Raw genomic sequence first — 20718 nt, 5'->3', positions numbered from 1 at the left:
CGTGTATTCAAGTGAATTTGTGAATATCGTGAATATTGTTCTGATCGCTAGGTGTCAGCCTTACATCCTCAAATTTTATACATCGCGATGATTGGTTTGAGATCTGCGGGCTTGAAAAGGCCTCAGAGTTGAAGTAAAACCGGCGGGAAAACTCCTGCCAGGTTTGTGTGAGGAGTTTACGCGAGCAATGGACGTAAAAAAACGGAGTTCATCGAAGCAAACCCGGCCAACTGCCAAAAGACTCCAAGTCCCAGCATGCAACCGAACAAAACATTGCGCCCCCCTCGCCGGAGCATCGCGGCTTTTGGCACGCCCCAGCGGGGTTTCTGCGCTCAAAGGACTCATTGTGTCGGCGGGTGAATGGACACTTTGCCGTATCGTCTGTGATTGTCGAACTCCGCGGCCACATGAAGGGTTGAGCAGCCAGCTCGCCACGCCGCCATGCACGCTGCTCCAGACGGCGCAAAGCGGGAGCGCGGCGCGCATTGTGCACAGGACGTGGAATAGACGTGCGCATTGTTCTGCCGTGGAAAGATGCGTGGAGCGAACGGCAGAAATCATGGATTACCAATGTAGCGCTGCTGCTGCTACGGAGTCAGACAGACGGCGGTCTTTCTCAATCGCTCGGCTGTTTTCGCAACAATGGAAGAGCAGCAGACTTTAATCTAATCGGACACTTCGCACCCTCCCCACATACACAGGACGAAAAACCTTTTGTGCACTAGCCGACTGTTTGCGAAGAAGTGGGGGCGCGTCGGACGTGGGCATCGGAAGGAAGATGGGGAACGCGGAGAGCATGGATGCTCAGCTAACCGATTTCCGAGCGAGAAACAAGCCTCCCAAGCTGCCCATGCCAGAGGCCGCCGAGCTGGAGGAGAGGTTCGCCATCGCTTTGGTAAATCTTGCAACATTTCGCCGATAATCTGCGGATGCTGGCGCCCGTCCATTGTGTGCTTTGATCGCGCGATAGCGGCTAATTAAACACGGCGTGACGCGCCGTGACTCGGAGCCGTCCGTCTGTCCGTTCCTGCGGCTGGTGCACATGGCCCGCCGCTGAGGGGGGCTCATGGGGCTCAGCAACAAGTCTGAGACAATGGGCCACCGCGCGAGGACGCGTGTCGCACGCGTGCACTTCCACGGCCGCGTCCCTTCGTTGTGGTGTGTAGGTGATCACTAAATATCTTCACACGTGCGAATGTTCCTGAGGCCTGCACACGCCAGATGTGTCTCAGTGGTGTCTGGGCACACGGGGCTGTGGGGTGAGCGATGCATGGTCTCTTTGGAGACGCCACTGTCCTTGTCGAAGTCTGATGCTCCACCCTCAGCAGCTCATCTCAGTATTAGATTTAGACTATTGATCAGATTCCTATCCTCTTCCCGCTTCGGGCCTGTGATTTTGTGTATCTTTAGATCAAAGGTAACATGAAACTGCAGGATGATTCAGACAACAGAACATCTCCAATTCGACAGCAGAGTGAGAACATCGGGGCTTCATTGGGTCCTTTCTCTACCTCTCCACTAGTGCCATATTACACTTTTTTTTTTTTTTTTTTCTTCAAGCAGTATCAGTATTTATCACAAAAAACCAACAAACTTATTGAGTTTTTGTGACCACTTTAATGATCCCATACTTTGATACCATTTAAGTATTAAAACTTTTTATTTGCCCACAACGGCTCATTTTACCTTTACCCTCTTATCCAGAGCACCTTACAATCGTTAGTTACAGGGACAGTCCTCTTGGAGCAGCTCCTCTTGGGTTAAGCGTCTAGCTCAGGGCACAATTTTAGTAGGTGGGATTTGAACCTAGGTCTTCTGGTTCATAGTAGAGTGTGTTACCCACTAGGCTACTACCACACAACACTAGTCATGTTCATGATGATAATGTGAATGTCCATAATCACAATGATATGTTTGTAAGTGTGTGTGCAGTACTATATTCAGTACAGTGTTACAGTGTGTGATAATATGAGAGAATACAGATAACATCCTGGTGAAACTCTTTTCCCACGTATGCCAACCCCATACGGAGTGTCTCTGTTTCTTACTGTCTATCTCAGAAGCTAGTTCATTCTCTTTTGACTGAGAAGGAGTAACTTTGTGTGTCTGTCAGAACTCCATGAACCTGCCTCCGGACAAGGTGCGGATACTGCGGCAGTATGACAATGAGAAGAAGTGGGAGCTGATCTGTGATCAGGTGAGTTCCGGTGACAATAACCTGCTTGCATTGGTGCCAGGAATCCTTCATAAAAGACAGAAGTGTTTCTTTAATGCCTGCTTGCCAGTGCAGAGTTAGCTCCCACATGAAGTAGCCTCCTGGCTCAGCAGGCTGTTGCCATGGTAACCTGGGTACGTCATCTCATGGCAGACAGGCGTGGATGCTGCTCGCACTGTGTCTGAGCAGGAAGTGGTTGTAACGAGGGGATGAATAATGAATGATGTACGTGGGGTGGAGTTTTTAATAATGCACTGCCTCATCCCATAATAACAATCCCAAGTCATGCGGCTCCATCAGTGGAAATAAAGTTGTATTATATTATAATATGTTTGTGATGAATGTGGTTTGTGATGCATAGGAGCGGTTCCAGGTGAAGAACCCGCCCCACACGTACATTCAAAAGCTGAGAGGCTTTTTGGACCCTGCTGTCACCAGGAAGGTGTGTTTTTCCCCGCTCCAGAGTCACTGACATCTCTCACCTCATGATTACATGTTTCAAACTTCTGGCCTGTAGTCTGTGTGATACATCCTTTTCCCCTTATTTAAGTGTGTATTTTTGTATCAATTTCAAGCTCAATACCATGCGGAGTGGAAAAAGCATATTCTGAAAGAAAAACTAAATATTTGAACAGTACAAGCAATATCAGTATTTTTAAGTTGTTGTTTGAAAATATAGTATGTTCATATGTGAAATGGTTTCACAGGTGCGGAAGGTTCCTTCATTTAGTGTTACAGATCATGTGCACTTTGCCTTTTTTTTTTTTTTTTTTTTATTAGTATTAGTAGTACTAGTAATTATGAACTATTAAGCCTGGGCTATCTATCAGGATAGCTTCTTTGGGATATATATAAACTATATCTCAGGTTAGCGGGAATGATGTTTTATGTTTAATATTTTAGAAATCTGTTTTGTCTAGTCTAGTTTATTATTCTCCTTGACTTTGTCACACACCCTTTTTTTGTAGTTGAGCGCAGTGGTGGCCTAGCGTTTAAGGAAGCAGCCCTGTAATCAGAAGGTTGCTGGTTCGAGGTGCCTCCTGAGCAAGGCACCGTCCCCACACACTGCCCCCTGGGCACCTGTCACTGCTCACCAAGCAGAGGACACATTTCGTTGTGTGCACCGTGTGCTGTGCTGTCTGTCATAATGACAATCACTTCACTTTGTAGATTTTAGGTGTTTGAAAGTGATTCAATTGTCATGAAAGGTGACTGGGGAGCAGTGTATGGGGATGATACTTTTATCAAGGGGACCTTGGAGGTTTGGGATTTGAACCCACAACCTTTCGATTGTCGGTCTGCTTCCTTACCTGCTAGGCCACCACCGAACCTATGCAATATACATTCACAAGCCACTTTCTTTTCTTGGTTGAGTAAAACCTGCTATGAAAGCCCAACTCAGTGCCAACGTTGAATAGCTGCTGTTGCTGGTCCTGCTTGTGTAGCTTCCTGTCTGTGTACCAGTTGTAAATGAGTAAAGTAGTATCTGAGTAGAACTCTGGTGTGTGAACAGATAGTACCTCCATGCGGTTGAAGCTGAACAGTTCTTGCGACACAGTGACTGACACCAGACCAGCTGAGTCTGGATTTATTTGAGAAGAAAATCTAGTCAATGCCTTGTAGCTGTCTGATGTGGTCTCCATCTCCTACAGAAATTTCGGCGGAGAGTGCAGGAGTCCACCCAAGTTCTCAGAGAGTTGGAGATCTCACTAAGGACCAACCACATTGGGTCAGTCTCCATGGTGGTTTCATGCCCTGCACCAAAAACTGACTCAAAATCTGTCAGTGTGTCTGCTTCCCTCATCATCGGGAATTTTATTGGAATGAAATCAGAGTTTTAGACTCTGAGCAGGGAACGTGCATAATGACATTGTCATTATATTGTCATTATATTGTGACACAATAGTCCCATTATGTGCTTATTTTCTCAGCTGGGTGCGTGAGTTCCTGAATGAGGAGAACCGTGGTTTGGACGTGCTGGTGGAATACCTGTCATTTGCACAGTATGCTGTGACGTGAGTGGCGCTGTGTGGGTGGGTGAGTAGGGCTGCACTGGCATGATGGCAGTGGCTGATATGTCTTTATAAACACGCATCAGGTTTGACAGTGATGCAGCAGAAACCAGCAGTGAGGTTTCCGTGGAGACTCCATGGAGCAGATCCATTGAGGATCTCCATGGTGACAGCAACCTGCCCTCCCCAGTCAGTGGCAGCAGCATTCCCCGATCCACACGACACTCTCTCAGGTAGGTCACACTCAGAAAACTCACCAGACTCCAACATATCCTCAGTGCTCAGGTTTGTTTGTTTTCTTGTTTGTTTTACTTATTGGGTTTGGTGGCTTGTCTGTTCATAACGAATTCCAAATTACAACCATCCTGTCTTTCCATGTGGGGTGGACTTCTCAGGTGGTTCAGGTTCCAGACCAGAGGCCTTAAAACCACTAATTTTAAAGGGACTGGGTCGAGGAAAAAGTAAACACCAGCTCATGACAAATTACCCATCAGCCACTGCACCTTGTTACAGAGCACTTGTCAAAAGATTTTATCTATGCATTTTATTTATTATAGGTTGAGAAGTATCCTGCTTTTTTGTTTAATAAAATTATTTTATTTCACTTTAACTGTAGTAGTAAATGTTCTTTGTTTGTTGTTGGTCGCATATACTAAAACCTTTACATTTTGAATTAGTCAAGTTTGACTCCTCAGAGGGATATTTTAGGTGTCAGAAAAATAGTTTTGACCAGTCAATATATAATAAAAAATATCTGGAATGATTCTCTAAAGGTCTCGAGCTGAATTGTGTTAGACTGTGAGTCAGTCAACTCACACACACAAACTGCTGCTGTTGTGCTGCAGGTCCAACACTCTGCCGAGCCGCAGGACCCTGAAGAACTCCAGGCTGGTGTGTAAGAAGGACGACGTGCATGTGTGCATCATGTGTCTGCGGGCCATCATGAACTATCAAGTGAGCTGCACTCCGCCATGACACTGGGGATTTGGCCCGACCCGACAGGCCCAGCTTTCTTTGCTCGCTTTACAAGCAGTAGACTTAGAGGGACAGGAAATGAGTCTAGCTTCCGTTTCACCTCCTCAGCATCCATTTTCACATCTCTCTTCTGAGAATCACCTGATTCATTTTGGCAGAGAATTGCAAATCAAATAATGAACAATTAATAAAACTAAATTACAACATGGAGAACTCTTTTATCAATCACTGAAACAAACTTACATGCAGTGAATCATACAGAAAGGACAGGTACCATATACCAGACATTTGTTTGCTGACCGAACCAAGTCGACCTGAGCATGAGTAGAATTTGATAGGAATTGAGCCTGAGTCAGGTCAGACTTGGGCTAATATTTACAGTTGTACTGGGGACCATAATCTGTATAGAAACCAAACGTGTAGTGGAGTCACTGCATTTTTATTTTTACATTCCACGAGTTCAACTTTCTTTCATTAAGGTTCAACTGAATACAGCAGACATTTGTAAAATTACATTGATCAGCTATCACACTATCCTTTTCATGATAGTGTGTGTTTTGCATAAAATAATTTTTCATTAAAAATGAATTAAATTTTGCATTAAATTAGTCAGAATATTCATACCTCAATCCCATCACTCCCCTCTTCTGCTCCACAAACTTTCTGAACTCTAACACACACACACACATACACACAAACTGACCGTGCACCAGTCACTCTGTGCAGCATTGGTCTGCCAAGTACCTCACTTTGCCACTTTTACACTTACTAGCTCTGTTGCACTACATGGTTTGCACTCCCCACCATGTGCCCTTATTTGTATATTGTGTTTTTTTTTTAATTTTATTCATACCTTTGTATTTAATGTTACTGTTTGTATTTAATGTTACTTGTAAGCACCATGGGTCTGAGAGTAATGAAATTTCAATTCTCTGCATGTCCTGTACATGTGGCAGAATTGACAATAAAGCTGACTTTGACTTTGACTTGATACCTCTTCTCTTTGTCTGTAGTATGGATTTAACATGGTAATGTCCCATCCACATGCTGTGAATGAAATTGCACTGAGCCTCAACAATAAAAACCCAAGGTGAGTAACAATATTAATGCTGAAAATTCCACCAATGTGGAAAAAGGAACTTTATGTTTAGTAACTGGTTGACCCTCCTTTGGCAGCAATTATCTCGACCAGCTCAGAAAATGTGGGCCTGTCTATATTTGTGTACAAGTACACAGAGAGACAACATTGTGGAGCTTCAGTGATTCACAGTGTGCAAAAAGACCGTGCACACATAGTTGACTTCTGTACTGTGATGTTTTGGGTTTGTCCTATTCCAGCATCTTTGATAAACTTTGGAATTCATCTGCCCCTCAATGATACCTGTCCTGTCCCGGAACTGCAAAGCAGGCCCAAATTTTCTCCCCCATACTTTACTTTTAGGATGTAGGTGTCATATGTTTATATGCGGCGGCCTTTTCTAATTGTTCCTAATAGTTCATTCCAATAATCCTCCACACATTTTACCAGTTCTATTATGGAGAGTCCATAATGGAAACTTCAGGCGTGCCGCAATTATCTTTTTTAACAACAGGGAATCATTCTTGGTGTCCTGGCTTGGACTACTTTCTTGTTTAAAGTTTTGCATGTTTTTGAATATGTGAAATATTATTTAATTTCTTTGACAAATTAATGGTTTTGTTTTGTGCTGTTGGGGTTATCTTGGCAGGCTGTCCACTTCTAGGCAACAATACCAGATTGTCTCCATTTATAGACAACTCACCTGATAAATATCTTCGAGTTGACTGTCACCCTTTCCAGCCTTCTGTACATTTTTCAACAGCTGTTTTGCATGAGGCATGATTCCTATTTGGATATGTCATTCTAGGGCACACCTCTGAACTTGATTCATTAAATGGATTCTAGATATTCTGCAGTTCCAACTGCAGTCAGTCATTAGATGACTTACTGTTTCACTTCAATATGGTCCTAATTCTCTGAATATTTGTGTATATTTTTGTTATAGGAGACTGTGTCATTATTTTGATTTACATGAAGATACAACCATGCTTTATGAATTGGACATAAATTCCTGCTGTTATTTACAGGCTCTGCATGAGGTGTGTGGGTGTGCAGAGTTGTATCTGATTACAATCTGCTTCCACGGTTCCCGTACAGGAGGTCCATCTGATTTGGACAAGTTCTCCAACCCCGTGACTCAGAATAGGATGGCATGAGAATTAAGTATGAATAGGATGAACATGGTTAAGGAGAACGTAAAAAGTTGTCTTCAGTGCTAGCCACCAGTTATCATCATATTAATCCACAACATAAACTTCAATATTCATCCAAGACATGCCAAATCAGCATTCCATATTTCATTCAAATCTGTGACAATGAGGTCCAAAAGTGTCCTGCAAAGACTCAATTCCAAATTTCCAACAAAAGTATAGCATTGCATTGGTAAACAAAAACGTATTAATAAATAAGCCACATCCTCTTTCTTCATGTTTTCTTATGTTTTTCTTTTTCTTTTTTTCTCTATTTGATTAAAAATTTAAATCAATTCAGATGCCCCACCCACTTCACCAAGCTACCTGTTCATTAGAGACTGAATGATAATAACAGAGAGGAACTCTGCCCGTCTTGGACAACTCCGGGTCCCAGTCTGTTGTTAAAGTGAGCGTGGGTGTGACTTGCTCCTCTGTTCCTTGCAGGACTAAAGCCCTTGTCTTGGAGCTGCTGGCGGCTGTGTGTTTGGTGCGTGGAGGACATGAAATCATCCTTGCTGCTTTTGACCACTTCAAAGAGGTAGGAGAAAGGATGGATAATTATTAAAAAAAAATGTAGACCAGCCTTGTGGCACCGGAGAGAATCTGAAATATAATGTCTCATCTCAGGTTTGTTCAGAGACGCAGAGGTTTGAGAAACTGATGGAACATTTTAAAAATGAGGACAGCAACATTGACTTCATGGTAGGTTCTCCTCCCTGCAGTGGTCCAGACCATAACGTGTACATGAGTGACAGCTGTCGGTCTTCTCTGTCACTACAGGTGGCCTGTATGCAGTTCATCAACATTGTTGTGCACTCTGTAGAGGACATGAACTTCAGAGTGCATCTGCAGTACGACTTCACCAAACTCTCACTGGATGACTATCTTGAGGTAACACACACACATTGCCTTTCTGGGGTAACAACATGATACAAAAAATATTTTTTTTATATTGAAAACTGAGTTGGTTCTATTATGATCATAGTTCTGCCCTAATGAAAGCAACATGAGAACTGTTCTTTAGTCCTGAAAACGTTTGCATAGGCTACATATCCATATTCTGGTTTAAAACTTTTAAATCCAGCCACACACAGTTGAACTGAAATCTCAGCTGGACCCACATGTGTATGGGAATGTCTGCGGTGGGGGGCAACTGTCCCCTTGGGAACTCCATGCTTGACACAGCATTGCTCAAGTCCCCTATAGATTGCAACAAAGGGCTGTTTTGGCTGCCCTTTAAATACCTTAATGAGAGCTACTATCATGGAGAAAACATTCTCCCACAAAAGGTGGCACTCTCAAATGAAATATTTTGACGCTGCTGTTGTTGAATTTGTGTAATTATTTATTCCCCTTATTTGTGCAGAGCAATGCAGACACAGCCACAACGTTGTACAGACTGTGCTCATATGAAATAATGCAGCGCGCACACACACACACTCTTCTCTTGTATGTGTGATCACAGAGACTGAAGCACACAGAGAGCGATAAACTGCAGGTGCAGATCCAGGCCTACCTGGACAATCTTTTTGATGTGGGGACTCTCCTGGAGGATGCTGAGACCAAGAACGCTGCACTGGAACGGGTAGAGGAGCTGGAGGAGAACCTGTCTCATGTGAGTAGAAGACCAGATTTGAGTGATGAAGATGGCTTGATATTCATAGCCTGGTAGTGAACTTTGGAGAAGTGAGAATTCATCAAACATCATTTTCTGATGTGTAATTATGGAAACTCTTACCTGTAGATGACTGACAAGCTCATGGACACAGAGAACGAGGCAATGTCCAAGATAGTTGAGCTGGAAAAGCAACTGATGCAGAAGAACAAGGAGTTGGAGTCCCTCAGGGTGAGTTTATAGCACACTTTTCTAGGGCTGTACAATAAATCATGATTCCAATACATGCATCTTTTAAATTAATAATCAATAAATTGCTTATGAATCTATACAGTTTACAAAGTCTTTTTTTTCCAACAGATATTGCTACTTGTTTTATGAAATGAGTTAAGCTTCTGTTGAGTATTCACAGAGTGATAGATAATAAATGTGATGAAGCATTAAAATAGTAACAGCCCTGACAATACAAATTATTAATTTCACCAACAAAGCATAAAATAAAGCAAATTAATAACAAAAAAGTACAAATTAAAAAAAAAGCACCATAAGAAAAGAATAGGACCTTTCTGGAAAACAATGTCTAGTCGCTGATATCTGTGCAGCATGTATAATTACTTTTATGTAGAGTAACACGTGATCCGTTTTGTTAAAACAGAAAGTAGAGCAACAGCAAGTTTCTCAACATTACAAAACTTCAACATTTGTTGAATTCATAAGTAGTGTTTGCAAGGGCTGCAAGGGAACAGGGTTTGGTTATGGCCATTTTATTCCCCTCACTTTTTTTGTTTTATTTATTTTTTTTTTTTACAGATTTTACAGTTATGAAAATAATAATGAAAAATAATATTAATGAAAAAAAAAATGGTATAACTTGCATTCCACTTTGTCCAATCAGTGTAGTTCTGACTCTGTACAGTAATTCAGTTATACAACTGCACAGCGTTGTGTCTGATCTAGGGATTTGAGTAAGATTGATCTGTTTCCTTGGCCAAATATACTTCAGCTTTTGAACATTTCTGTTTAAAGCAGGATTTCATTTTGATTTTAAATCAATGTAATGTGGGTTTGATTGTATTTTTATGGGAAGGCTTTGTTTTAGACCAGATTTTAAACTGACCATCCCTCCCAAAGTACACCGGAAGACCAGTGCTGTCGTAGCTCCTTGAAAACTGCTGAAGTGCTGGTGCAGCAACAGTGATCCCCTGTCCTGCAGGTGGTGTACCGAGATGCCAGCTCCCAGGTCCACTCTCTGCGGCGGATGGTGCGGGAAAAGAACGAGGCCATCCAGAAGCAGAGCCAGCTGGAGAAGAAGATCACCGAGCTGGAGCGTCGCAACAGCTTGCAAATCACACAGCGGGGTGAAGGGGACGGCGAGGGGGACATCAGCTCTTTCCCGCCCTCGTCTCCACAAGCCCCCGGTTCCCCAGGGCCTGATGTTCTTGCAGTGGGTGGAGCGCATGGAGGCACAGCGGCAGCAGCTCTGTCTGTGCTGGCCCCGCCTCCACCACCTCCTCCACCCCCGCCCCCTCCACCCATTCACAGCTCTGGTGAGTTAGAAAATTATCAATATGAATACATAAAAAATCCAGAAATATTAATTGAGTTTGGAATGAGTGACCCTATCTGAGGTCCCCTACCCTGGTTCTGGAGGACACCGATTACATAATCTTGAAACCACCCAGGTGTGGTGGAACATGGAAAGATCTAAGCTGTTCAGGGCTGGTGGCATCTAGGGTTCTCTAGCGAGAATAAATTTTTCTCTCTCTTCAGTACTGAACGGTCCTTCAGCCACTGCTGCTCCGCCCCCACCTCCACCCCCGCCTCCCCCTCCTCCACCCCCTGGCCCTGCTCTGGAGGTCTGTTGTCAGCTACCCCCGCCACCACCGCCCATTGCGCCACCCTTGCCTGGATGCGGCTCTCCAACAGTCATCTTCAACTCTGGCCTGACAGGTGAGTGGTCCATGGCGGAGGTTTGCCAGTCTCGGTCCGTCCTGGTTCACATGTGTTTTGTGTTCTTCAGTGTGGTTATACTGGATTGTTACTTATGTTCTTTGGTTCCTTCTGGCTAAATATTTTTGCTTCTGTCTGCTTTCTCTCTGCTCACAAAGATGGACCCATCAAGCTTTTCTGTAGGTTTACCCCTCTGGCTTTTGTGTGTGTTGTCGCCATGGTGCCGCCAGTCCACTCTATTAATTTCATACAGTGTTTATAATCTTATGTGAAGCACAATAGTGAAATTCCAATTTTTGGGTATTTATGCACAGACTCTTTGTTTCTCAGCGGTGAAGATTAAGAAACCCATAAAGACCAAGTTCCGTATGCCTGTTTTCAACTGGGTGGCCCTCAAACCCAACCAGATCAATGGCACAGTCTTCAATGAAATCGATGATGAAAGGATCCTGGAGGTACAGGAGCGTTTATCCTTATTTGGTTCACCGAAAACTTCTGTAGCATGTACTCTCCTGCTAAGACAACCCTTTCTTTTGGGAATGTAATGTATGATAATGTGAATGCGTTGGTGCAGCAGCATTATAAAAGTAGTACTATGAGCACTTCAACAATGTGCAACCCATATTTTCAGCAGTGAAACCTATTGTAATTTAGAAATGTATACTAATTTGATTGTTGGAGAGTCGCCTGTCATTTTTAGAATGCATCCTTGGATTTGATTTATTTCTTCGCCTTCTCAGGCAGAATTAAGGGGATACTGTAGTACACAGTGACTAGACAGGCCATGTCACAACCTGTTTAGCTAATCAAAGCCAATCAATCATCCAGTTAAGAATCCTGGCGCTATGAACAGTTTCATGTCTCTAACCCTGCTGTCTCCACTCTCCACTAGGACTTGAATGTGGATGAGTTTGAGGAGATGTTCAAGACGAAAGCCCAGGGGCCAGCTGTAGACATGACCATGAGCAAGCAGAAGGCCCCTCAGAAGGGACCAAACAAGGTGTCCCTTCTGGAAGCAAACAGGGCCAAAAACTTGGCCATCACACTGCGCAAGGCTGGAAAGAGTCCTGAAGAGATCTGCAAGGCCATCCAAACGTGAGTTCCCTGGAGATGTTTCCATAAGCAGAAATACTCTTCTATACAGTGGAGCAGTGGACTGCCTCGTGGGTAAGGAAATGGACCAATAATCAGACGGTTGCCAGTTCTGACCACCAAGGTTCCAATGAGGTGCCTCTGAGCAAAGCACCATCTCCACACACTGCTCCCCAGTCACCTGACATGAACTCCCCACTGCTCACTAAAGTGATTGGTTAAATGCAGAGTACATATTTTGTTGGGTCACCGTTTGCTGTCATGTGTTTCACAATGACAATCAACTTACACTTTCACTTACAGTAATATACAACGTATTTTATTGCTAGTAAACCTGCAGATAATAATAGAGATATGTCTGATATGGCTGAATGCTGCTGTTCACTACCTTCTTTTTTGTGTGTTTGATCTTAGGTTTGACCTTCGCACAGTTCCAGTTGACTTTGCAGAGTGTTTGATGCGTTTCATGCCTACAGAGGGTGAGATGAAGGTCCTGAGGCAATACGAACGTGAGCGCCGGCCTCTCGATGGCCTGACCGAGGAGGACCGCTTCATGATGCTCTTCAGCAAGATTGAGCGCCTGTCCCAGCGCATGACTATCATGGCTTTCATGGGCAACTTCTCAGACAGTCTGCAGATGCTTACACCAGTAAGGAGGGATGGTTTGGTAGAACCTTAGTTTGTATAAACATTCATCTCATCACTGTTTTTAAATTCACAGCAACTTCATGCAATCATTGCTGCTTCTGTGTCCATAAAGTCATCACAAAAGCTGAAGAAAATCCTTGAGGTGAGCACACAGCACTGTTGTGACAAGCTTGCTGGAAAAAAATGTTCACCTTGGAAGTATAGGGGATCTAAACTGCTGTCTTGGAATCTTATCGCCCTACCCATGATTTATGACTGTTGATATTCTTTATTTCTGTGACTCAGATCATCTTGGCTCTGGGGAACTATATGAACAGCAGTAAGAGGGGAGCAGTGTATGGTTTCAAGCTGCAGAGCCTGGATCTGGTAAGAAGGCCAGTTGTCCCATCTGTGGTGCAGCATGTTTATTTATTTATTTATTATTATTTATGTAGTCCTGGACTAATGTATCTGTGCAGGTGTGCATTAGCAGTGTGAAACTTCAATGGTCTTACTATTCAGTTCCATTATGATTATCATGTCACCGAATTGATTCAACTCAATATCACATACGTTTTTCTACATTACTTCACATTATTTTTTAACCGTGAGATGAGTTACTTTGACCCAGCGTTGCAAGGAATTTTATAGTGCCACCAGAAAATCCCCAAGCAACATCGGTAAAGTGAAGTGTATTGTCACATGTGATACACAGCAGCACAGCACACGGTGCACACAGTGAATTTGTCCTCTGCATTTATCCCAGCAGTGGGCAGCCATGACAGGCGCCCGGGGAGCAGTGTGTGGGGACGGTACTTTGCTCAATTGCACTTCAGTGGCACCTTGGTGGCTCGGGATTCGAACCGGCAACCTTCTGATTACGGGGCCGCTTCCTCAACCACTGCCCCAATTATGAAATTACCATTTGTTTTCTATACTGCATTGATGCAGAATAGTCCACATCTGCATCGCGATGATTCATGAGATTAATTTCAACACCCCTAATGTGCATTAGGACATAGCTGCTATGGCTGAACAACAATAACACAATAATCCCACAACAGCTCACACAAAAACTGATCCAGCTGGGGCTCAACACCTCACTGTGTAACTGGCTGTTGGACTTCCTCACAGGAAGACCACAAGCAGTACAGGTTGGCAGTAATACATCCAGCACCATCATTCTAAACACGGGGGGCTCCTCAGGGATGTGTGCTGAGCCCCCTTCTCTTCACTCTGCTGACCCATGACTGCACTCCAACCTCTTCATCGAGTTTGCGGATGACACGACTGTGGTGGGTCTCATTAATAACAGGGATGAGTCTTACTACAGAAGCGAGGTGAAGCCGCCTGGCCACGTGGTGCGGAGACAACAATCTCTCTCTGAATGTGGAGAAGATGAAAGAGATTGTTGTTGACTTCAGGAGAGGAAATACTCTGACCATCAACGGTGCATCTGTGGAGAGAGTGAGCAGCACCAAATTTCTGGGTGTGCACATCACTGAGGATCTCTCTTGGACAAATAACACCACTGCACTGGCCAAGAAAGCACAGCAGCGTCTCTACTTCCTCCGCAAACTAAGAAGAGCAAGAGCACCAGCCCCCATCATGTACACATTCTACAGAGGAACCATCGAGAGCATCCTGTCTAGCAGCATCACTGTGTGGTTTGGAGCCTGCAATGCGTCCTGCCATTAAACTCTCCAATGCATAGTCAGAGCAGCTGAGAGAATCATCGGTGTCCCTTTCCCCTCCCTCCAAGACATCTACAGCACACGCCGCACCAAAAAAGTCCTCTGCATAGCAGCCGATCCCACCCATCCAATGCAAACTTTCTTCAGCCTGCTGCCATCAGGGAGGAGACTGCCAGGACCAGCAGACTGAAGGACGGCTTCACCCATCAGGCTGTCAGGAAGCTCAACTCTCTCCCGGCTCTGCCCCCACTCCCCTCACTCCCCTCTTCTGCTCCAAAAACTTTCTGAACTCTAACACACACTCACAAACTGACCATGCACCGGTCACTCTGTACAGCATTGGTCTGCCAACTATCTCACTTGGTCACTTTGTCACTTTTACACTTACAAGCTCTGTTGCACTACATTGTTCACATTGTTTACGTGGTTTGCACTCTCAACCATGTGCCCTTATTTGTATATTGTGTTTTTTTTTTTTTTTTTTTTTTTTATACCTTTGTATTTAATGTTACTGTTTGTATTTAATGTTACTTGTAAGCACCATGGGTCTGAGAGTAAAGCAATTTCAATTCTCTGTAAGTCCTGTACATGTGGCAGAATTGACAATGAAGCTGACTTTGACTTTGATAATAATTCTCTTATGCCTCCTGTCCCCAGCTGTTAGAGACCAAGTCCACGGACAGGAAGCAGACCCTCCTGCACTACATTGCTAATGTGGTGAAGGAGAAGTATCCAGTCGTGTCCCTGTTCTATAACGAACTGCACTATGTGGAGAAGGCAGCCGCAGGTGAACATTGGCTGTCATTAGTTCAAAATCTGTCCAAATCATGCAAATCATTGTGGGTCTTGATTCTTGACGTGTGTGCTGCAGTATCTTTGGAGAATGTTCTCCTGGACGTACGGGAGCTGCAGAGGGGGATGGACCTGACCCGCAGGGAGTTCAGCATGCACGGACATAACTCTCTGCTCAAGGACTTCATCTCCCACCACGAGGCTCGACTCAAGAAGCTGCAGGACGATGCCAGGATTGCACAGGTGAGGCCTGCATGGTGGTTTTGTTTTTTTCTTGTCGTAATTCCACTACTTTAAGGGGTTCAAATTAAGTTTAGATTTTATATAAACACTCCACGATCTTCTTAATAAAACATCATTTAAAATATATATATATTCCTCAGGATGCCTTTGATGATGCCGTGAAATTCTTTGGCGAAAGCGCCAAGACCATGCCCCCCTCCGTCTTCTTCCCAGTGTTTGTGCGCTTCGTCAAGTCCTACAGAGTAAGCATAATCCTCTTGTTTAAGGGATGTTTTGTTTCTTTATTAATGTAACAATAGTATTTTGTGTGGGGGCAGCTGGGAAGGAGTGTTGAGTGAAGTTTATTGGTGGTTATGATTGAAACATTATTCTAATAACGCAATATTCCGGCAAGTTCTTCACTTAGAAACATATAAACCCAAAACTGTGTGTGTGTGTGTGTGTGTGTGTCACATTTTTTCTGTAAAACTTCTGTAAAAAAAATAAAATAAAAATAAAAAAAATTCCTATCTTGAGTTTACCTGTGATTTGTGAGTCAAGTGAGGGAGGGTTGCTCATGTGATCCTCACCTCCTGACTTCCTTATGTTATCTGTTCACCAGCAAGCAGATGAGGAGAATGAGCAGAGGAAGAAGCAGGAGCAGCTGATGATGGAGAAGCTACTGGAGCAGGAGGCCTTGATGGAAGAGCAAGAGGACCAGCAGGTAGTGTCCAGCCCATTTTCATGCTTTTATATGACATCCCAGTGTTTTGCAACAAAAATTAACCCCTCAATTTTGTGATTTCACTAAAGATTTTTTTATAATTAATTTCATAACTCTAGATATTTCTGTGAAATGTATTTAACATTCTTTTTCCCATAACACAAACACCGCAGTCACCATCTCACAGGGGCAAGAGACAGCAACAAGAGCTGATTTCTGAGCTGCGGAGAAAACAGGGTAAAGACAGTCGGCATGTGTACGAGGGGAAAGATGGGGCCATCGAGGACATAATCACAGGTAAATGACCATGGTTAAATCTTCCTGTACTTGCCTGCTATATTTTCTAAATTGCAACCAGCCATCATTCGGACGTATTTACATATGGTTTGCTATTGTCACAAAATTGTCACCACTCTGCCAGATCTGAATGTTTTCTTTTACTACAAATATTTCTATATATTTTTTTTATATATTCTTAAGAGTCAACTATGGCACTGTACCAGCTCACAAATGCTAGCTAACTGTGACTAGATACACTATCTACTCCATATCACTGCATCTATTAAAAACTAGAACCTGCTAGCCTGCCGTCTGACTACATATCCTCTTTTCCTGTTGTGTTAAAGGTCCCCTATCATGAAAATTTCACTTTGTGAGATGATTTAACATTAATACAAGTTTCCCTAGCGTGTCTATGGTCCTGCAGTGGCAAGAAATGGTGAATGGTGATGCTTTTTTCCACTCCCCTAAAACATTGTTGCCACCGACCATCATGGCCTCCAAACATGCAAAGCATTGCAGTTGTCTGGTGATTGGATGTAAAGATGACAACAAATGAATTTTTTTTTTTTTAGTTCAGTCACTCTAAAGAACCAAATGATGACATCATTTGTACAAATGCCCTCTCACTTCTATAGGCTGCTCTCCTCCTCATTAAAATTTATAGCTAAAGACAATCAAATGGCGCATCCTGGGAAATTCTCATTGTGGGACTCGCTTAAAGAGACATCAGATACAGTATTAGCAGACCACTAAGACCTAGGGTCAGGTTCATAAATATTGGGACATCGACACAATGTTAAATTTTTTGGCTCTATACACCACCACAATGGATATCAAATGAAACGAACAAGATGTAGACTAATGCAGACTATCAGCTTTTATTTGAGGGTATTTACATCCAAATCAGGTGAATGGTGTAGGAATTACAACAGTTCATTTTAAATGTGCTATTTGCATTTGGAATCTGTGCTGTCAACTGTCAAGATGAGATCCAAAGAGCTGTCACTATCAGTGAAGCAAGCCATCATTAGGCTGAAAAAACAAAAGAAACATATCCGAGAGATAGCAAAAACATTAGGCGTGGCCAAAACAACAGTTTGGAACATTCTCAAAACGCACCGGTGAGCTCAGCAACTCTAAAAGACCAGGAAGACCACGGAAAACAACTGTGGTTGATGACCGAAGAATCCTTTCCCTGGTGACAAAAACACCCTTCACAACAGTTGGCCGGATCAAGAACACTCTCCAGGAGGTATGTGTATCTGTGTCAAAGTCAACAATCAAGAGAAGACTCCACCAGTGTGAATACAGAGGGTTCACCACAAGATGTAAACCATTGGTGAGCCCCAAAAACAGGAAGGCCAGATTTGAGTTTGCCAAACAACATCTAAAAAAGCCTTCACAGTTCTGGAACAACATCCTATGGACAGATGAGACCAAGATCAACTTGGTCCAGAGTGATTGGAAGAGAAGAGTATGGAGACGGAAAAGAACTGCTCATGATCCTAAGCATACCACCTCATCAGTGAAGCACGGTGCTGGAAATGGCGTGGGCATATATGGCTGCCAGTGGAACTGGTTCTCTTGTATTTATTGATTATGTGACTGCTGACAAAAGCAGCACAATGAATTCTGAAGTGTTTCGTGTAGTATTATCTGCTCACATTCAGCCAAATGCCTCAGAACTCATTGGATGGCGCTTCACAGTGCAGATGGACAATGACCCAAAGCATACTGCAAAAGCAACCAAAGAGTTTTTGAAGGGAAAGAAGTGGACTTTTTTTGCAATGGCCAAGTCAATCACCAGACCTGAATCCGATTGAGCATTTCACTTGCTGAAGACAAAACTGAAGGCTGTAATTGATTGCAAAGGATTTGCAACCAAGTATTGAAATGTATAAGTTTGATTTATGGTTCCTATTCTGTCCCATTACTTTTGGTCCCTTAACAAGTGGGAGGCACATATGCAAACTGTTGTAATTCCTAAACCGTTCACCTGATTTGGATGTAAATAGCCTCAAATAAAAGCTGATAGTCTGCAGTTAAAGCACATCTTGTTCGTTTCATTTGATCCATTGTGGTGGTGTATAGAGCCAAAAATGTTAACATTGTGTTGATGTCCCCATATTTATGGACCTGACTATATTAAAGAAGCAAAAAAATTCTCATGGGACATTTACATCAGCTCTACATTTGGGTTGCCCATAGACAGGAAGTTGCACTATACTGTTTCCAGTACTTGTCTCAGGAGGATCCTTTACAAGAATCACATCTATTATACTATTAAGGATCACATGAGTGATTGATTGAAAAGAATTTACTAGAATGAAAGCATTACGATGGGGTTTCCTATCAATGGATTAATGTGATGTGTATAATTGGAGAAAGACATGAAAGATCATGTAGCTTCTCATTGCCAGTCCCTGAGATTCTGTTCTGAGATTCTACTCTTCAGTTTCTCAATATTTTGCCTTGTAAACTGGTGTAGTATTAGCATTAACAGGTCCAGTATTCTTTCTATGATTGTTTTTCTTCCTGCAGTGCTGAAGACAGTCCCATTTACAGCACGGTCAGCCAAACGTGGATCCCGCTTCTTCTGTGACTCCACCCACACTGAAGACTTTCATTACTAAGTCCCTCAATAAGGTGGCACTTTTCTCCTTCATCTTCTCTCATAGCCTCTTCTTTTTTGAAAAGATAAACTTACTGCTTAAATTAGATTGTACTAACTGCAGTTGCATTCATTTAACATTTTATCTTCGTCTGTATGTTGTAAGGTCTGCATGTTCCACCCTAGAGACTCAGAAGCAGTGAGAAATGAGATTTGGGGATCTGCTAATCCCCAACCAGGAAAGATGACACTACCATTCCGAAGCACTGTTTTTTTTTACCTGGATTAGAGAATTTTTTTTGTAACCAAGTTGTGAACATGGACCATGTCCTACAGTGCGGAAAGAAAGAATTAAAACTGGTGTATTTTAGCGATTTCTCTGGAGAGATGGAAATTGTTGGCGTGATGCCACTGTTGTGAACTGGAAGACCCCATATCAGTGTTAACCTAATGTGTGTTTTATTTTGTGACTCTTAACTCTTATCTGTGTGAGCCTGGCATTGCTGATCTCAGTTTTAACATGGATGTAATAATAAGAAAAAAACTTTTTTAAATGTACAGATATTTTGGTAAAAAGTCAAACATGTTATTTTTTACATTGTCCATCCATTGTAATTCTGTACATATTGTGAGCCAGCCCAGCACCTCCTCTGATTCATTTTAAATGTTTTAAATTATGTTGTGGGGTATTTTTTTGTATTATTTAATTAATTGATGATGACTGACTTTTTCTAACCATACTAAATGTTGCACTCAGCACACTTGTGAAATATGACTCTTCTCTGATTATGCACGTTAAACACTGGACACCTGAATGAACAAGAGTAGCACGTTTGTTTTCCTTTTTTAAAAAAAAAAAAATAATAATCCTCTTTATAGCACAACTGGAACCTTACCTTTCAATAACAACCATCAAATAAAGCAAGACCACAACAAGACTATTTTTACTCATTCTGTTTGTGTGTGAGTGTATGTAAGAGCGTCAGATGCAATATCCAGTTCCTACCATATGGCAGCAGCAAAGTACTACACCATGTACACTACAGGCCAAAGGTTTGGACACACCTTCTCATTCAGTTTTCATGACCATTTACATTGGTAGATTCTCACTGAAGGCATCAAAACTACGACTGAACACACATGGAGTTATGTACTTAGCAAAAAACTGAAAACATGTTTTATATTCTACTTTCTTCAAAATAGCCACCGTTTGCACTGATTACTGCTTTGCAGACTCTTGGCATTCTCTCAATGAGCTTCAGTAGGTCGTCACCTGAAATGTTTTTGCAACAGTCTTGAAGGAGTTCCCAGAGGTGTTTAGCACGTGTTTCTGTGTGAAGGCCCCTTTGCCTTCACTCTAGTCCAGCTTACCCCGAACCATCTCAGTTGGGTTCAGATCTGGTGACTGGAGGCCAGGTCTCCACTTTTTATTAAGTACATAACTCCACATGTGTTCATTCATAATGAATGAGAAGGTGTGTCCGGACCTTTGGCCTGTATTGTACATATGGACACCAATGCAATCAGTTTCAGCATGTTACATGGCAACATGTCCACAGTTGATGATTGTGTAAATGTAGATTACTGTATGGAAGTGGTAAATAGCCAATGGCTTCCTTGGAAAAAGTTATTGAAG

The 20718-nt window shown here is 42.8% G+C and overlaps 1 protein-coding gene across 2 annotated transcripts; it reads left to right on the top strand.

Moving 5' to 3' along the window:
- Positions 1-302: 302 nt before the first annotated feature.
- Positions 303-20007, top strand: fmnl2b (formin-like 2b). 2 transcript variants are annotated; one of them, XM_028977604.1, is made up of 28 exons: positions 303-895; positions 2114-2197; positions 2577-2657; positions 3868-3944; positions 4147-4230; positions 4314-4460; positions 5073-5181; positions 6216-6292; positions 7918-8011; positions 8101-8175; positions 8254-8364; positions 8939-9088; positions 9218-9319; positions 10302-10635; positions 10859-11038; positions 11197-11217; positions 11369-11493; positions 11931-12133; positions 12545-12779; positions 12852-12920; positions 13064-13144; positions 15109-15238; positions 15323-15486; positions 15627-15728; positions 16088-16189; positions 16363-16486; positions 19013-19117; positions 19249-20007. In XM_028977604.1, exons 1-27 carry the CDS (start codon positions 779-781, stop codon positions 19102-19104), a joined length of 3270 nt encoding a protein of 1089 aa, XP_028833437.1. In that variant the 5' UTR covers positions 303-778; the 3' UTR covers positions 19105-19117; positions 19249-20007. The 2 variants fall into 2 exon arrangements, with proteins under 2 accessions (XP_028833437.1, XP_028833438.1); XM_028977605.1 differs by lacking the exon at positions 11197-11217 and having other exon boundaries at positions 779-895.
- Positions 20008-20718: the final 711 nt, after the last annotated feature.

This window comes from Denticeps clupeoides, chromosome 4 (genome assembly GCF_900700375.1).
Source record: "Denticeps clupeoides chromosome 4, fDenClu1.1, whole genome shotgun sequence".
Classification (NCBI taxonomy): Eukaryota; Metazoa; Chordata; class Actinopteri; order Clupeiformes; family Denticipitidae; genus Denticeps; species Denticeps clupeoides.
The sequence above is the reverse complement of the archived record's forward strand: the minus strand, read 5'-3'. Positions and strand labels throughout refer to the sequence as shown.

What these genes read in the sequence shown, in the direction of transcription:
- fmnl2b (XM_028977604.1), top strand. Translation starts at nt 779, where the DNA reads ATGGGGAACGCGGAGAGCATGGATGCTCAGCTAACCGATTTCCGAGCG. An exon ending in TGGAGGAGAACCTGTCTCAT is followed by an intron (nt 9,089 to 9,217) that starts GTGAGTAGAAGA and finishes TCTTACCTGTAG; the next exon opens with ATGACTGACAAGCTCATGGA. An exon ending in TGGACCCATCAAGCTTTTCT is followed by an intron (nt 11,218 to 11,368) that starts GTAGGTTTACCC and finishes TTTGTTTCTCAG; the next exon opens with CGGTGAAGATTAAGAAACCC.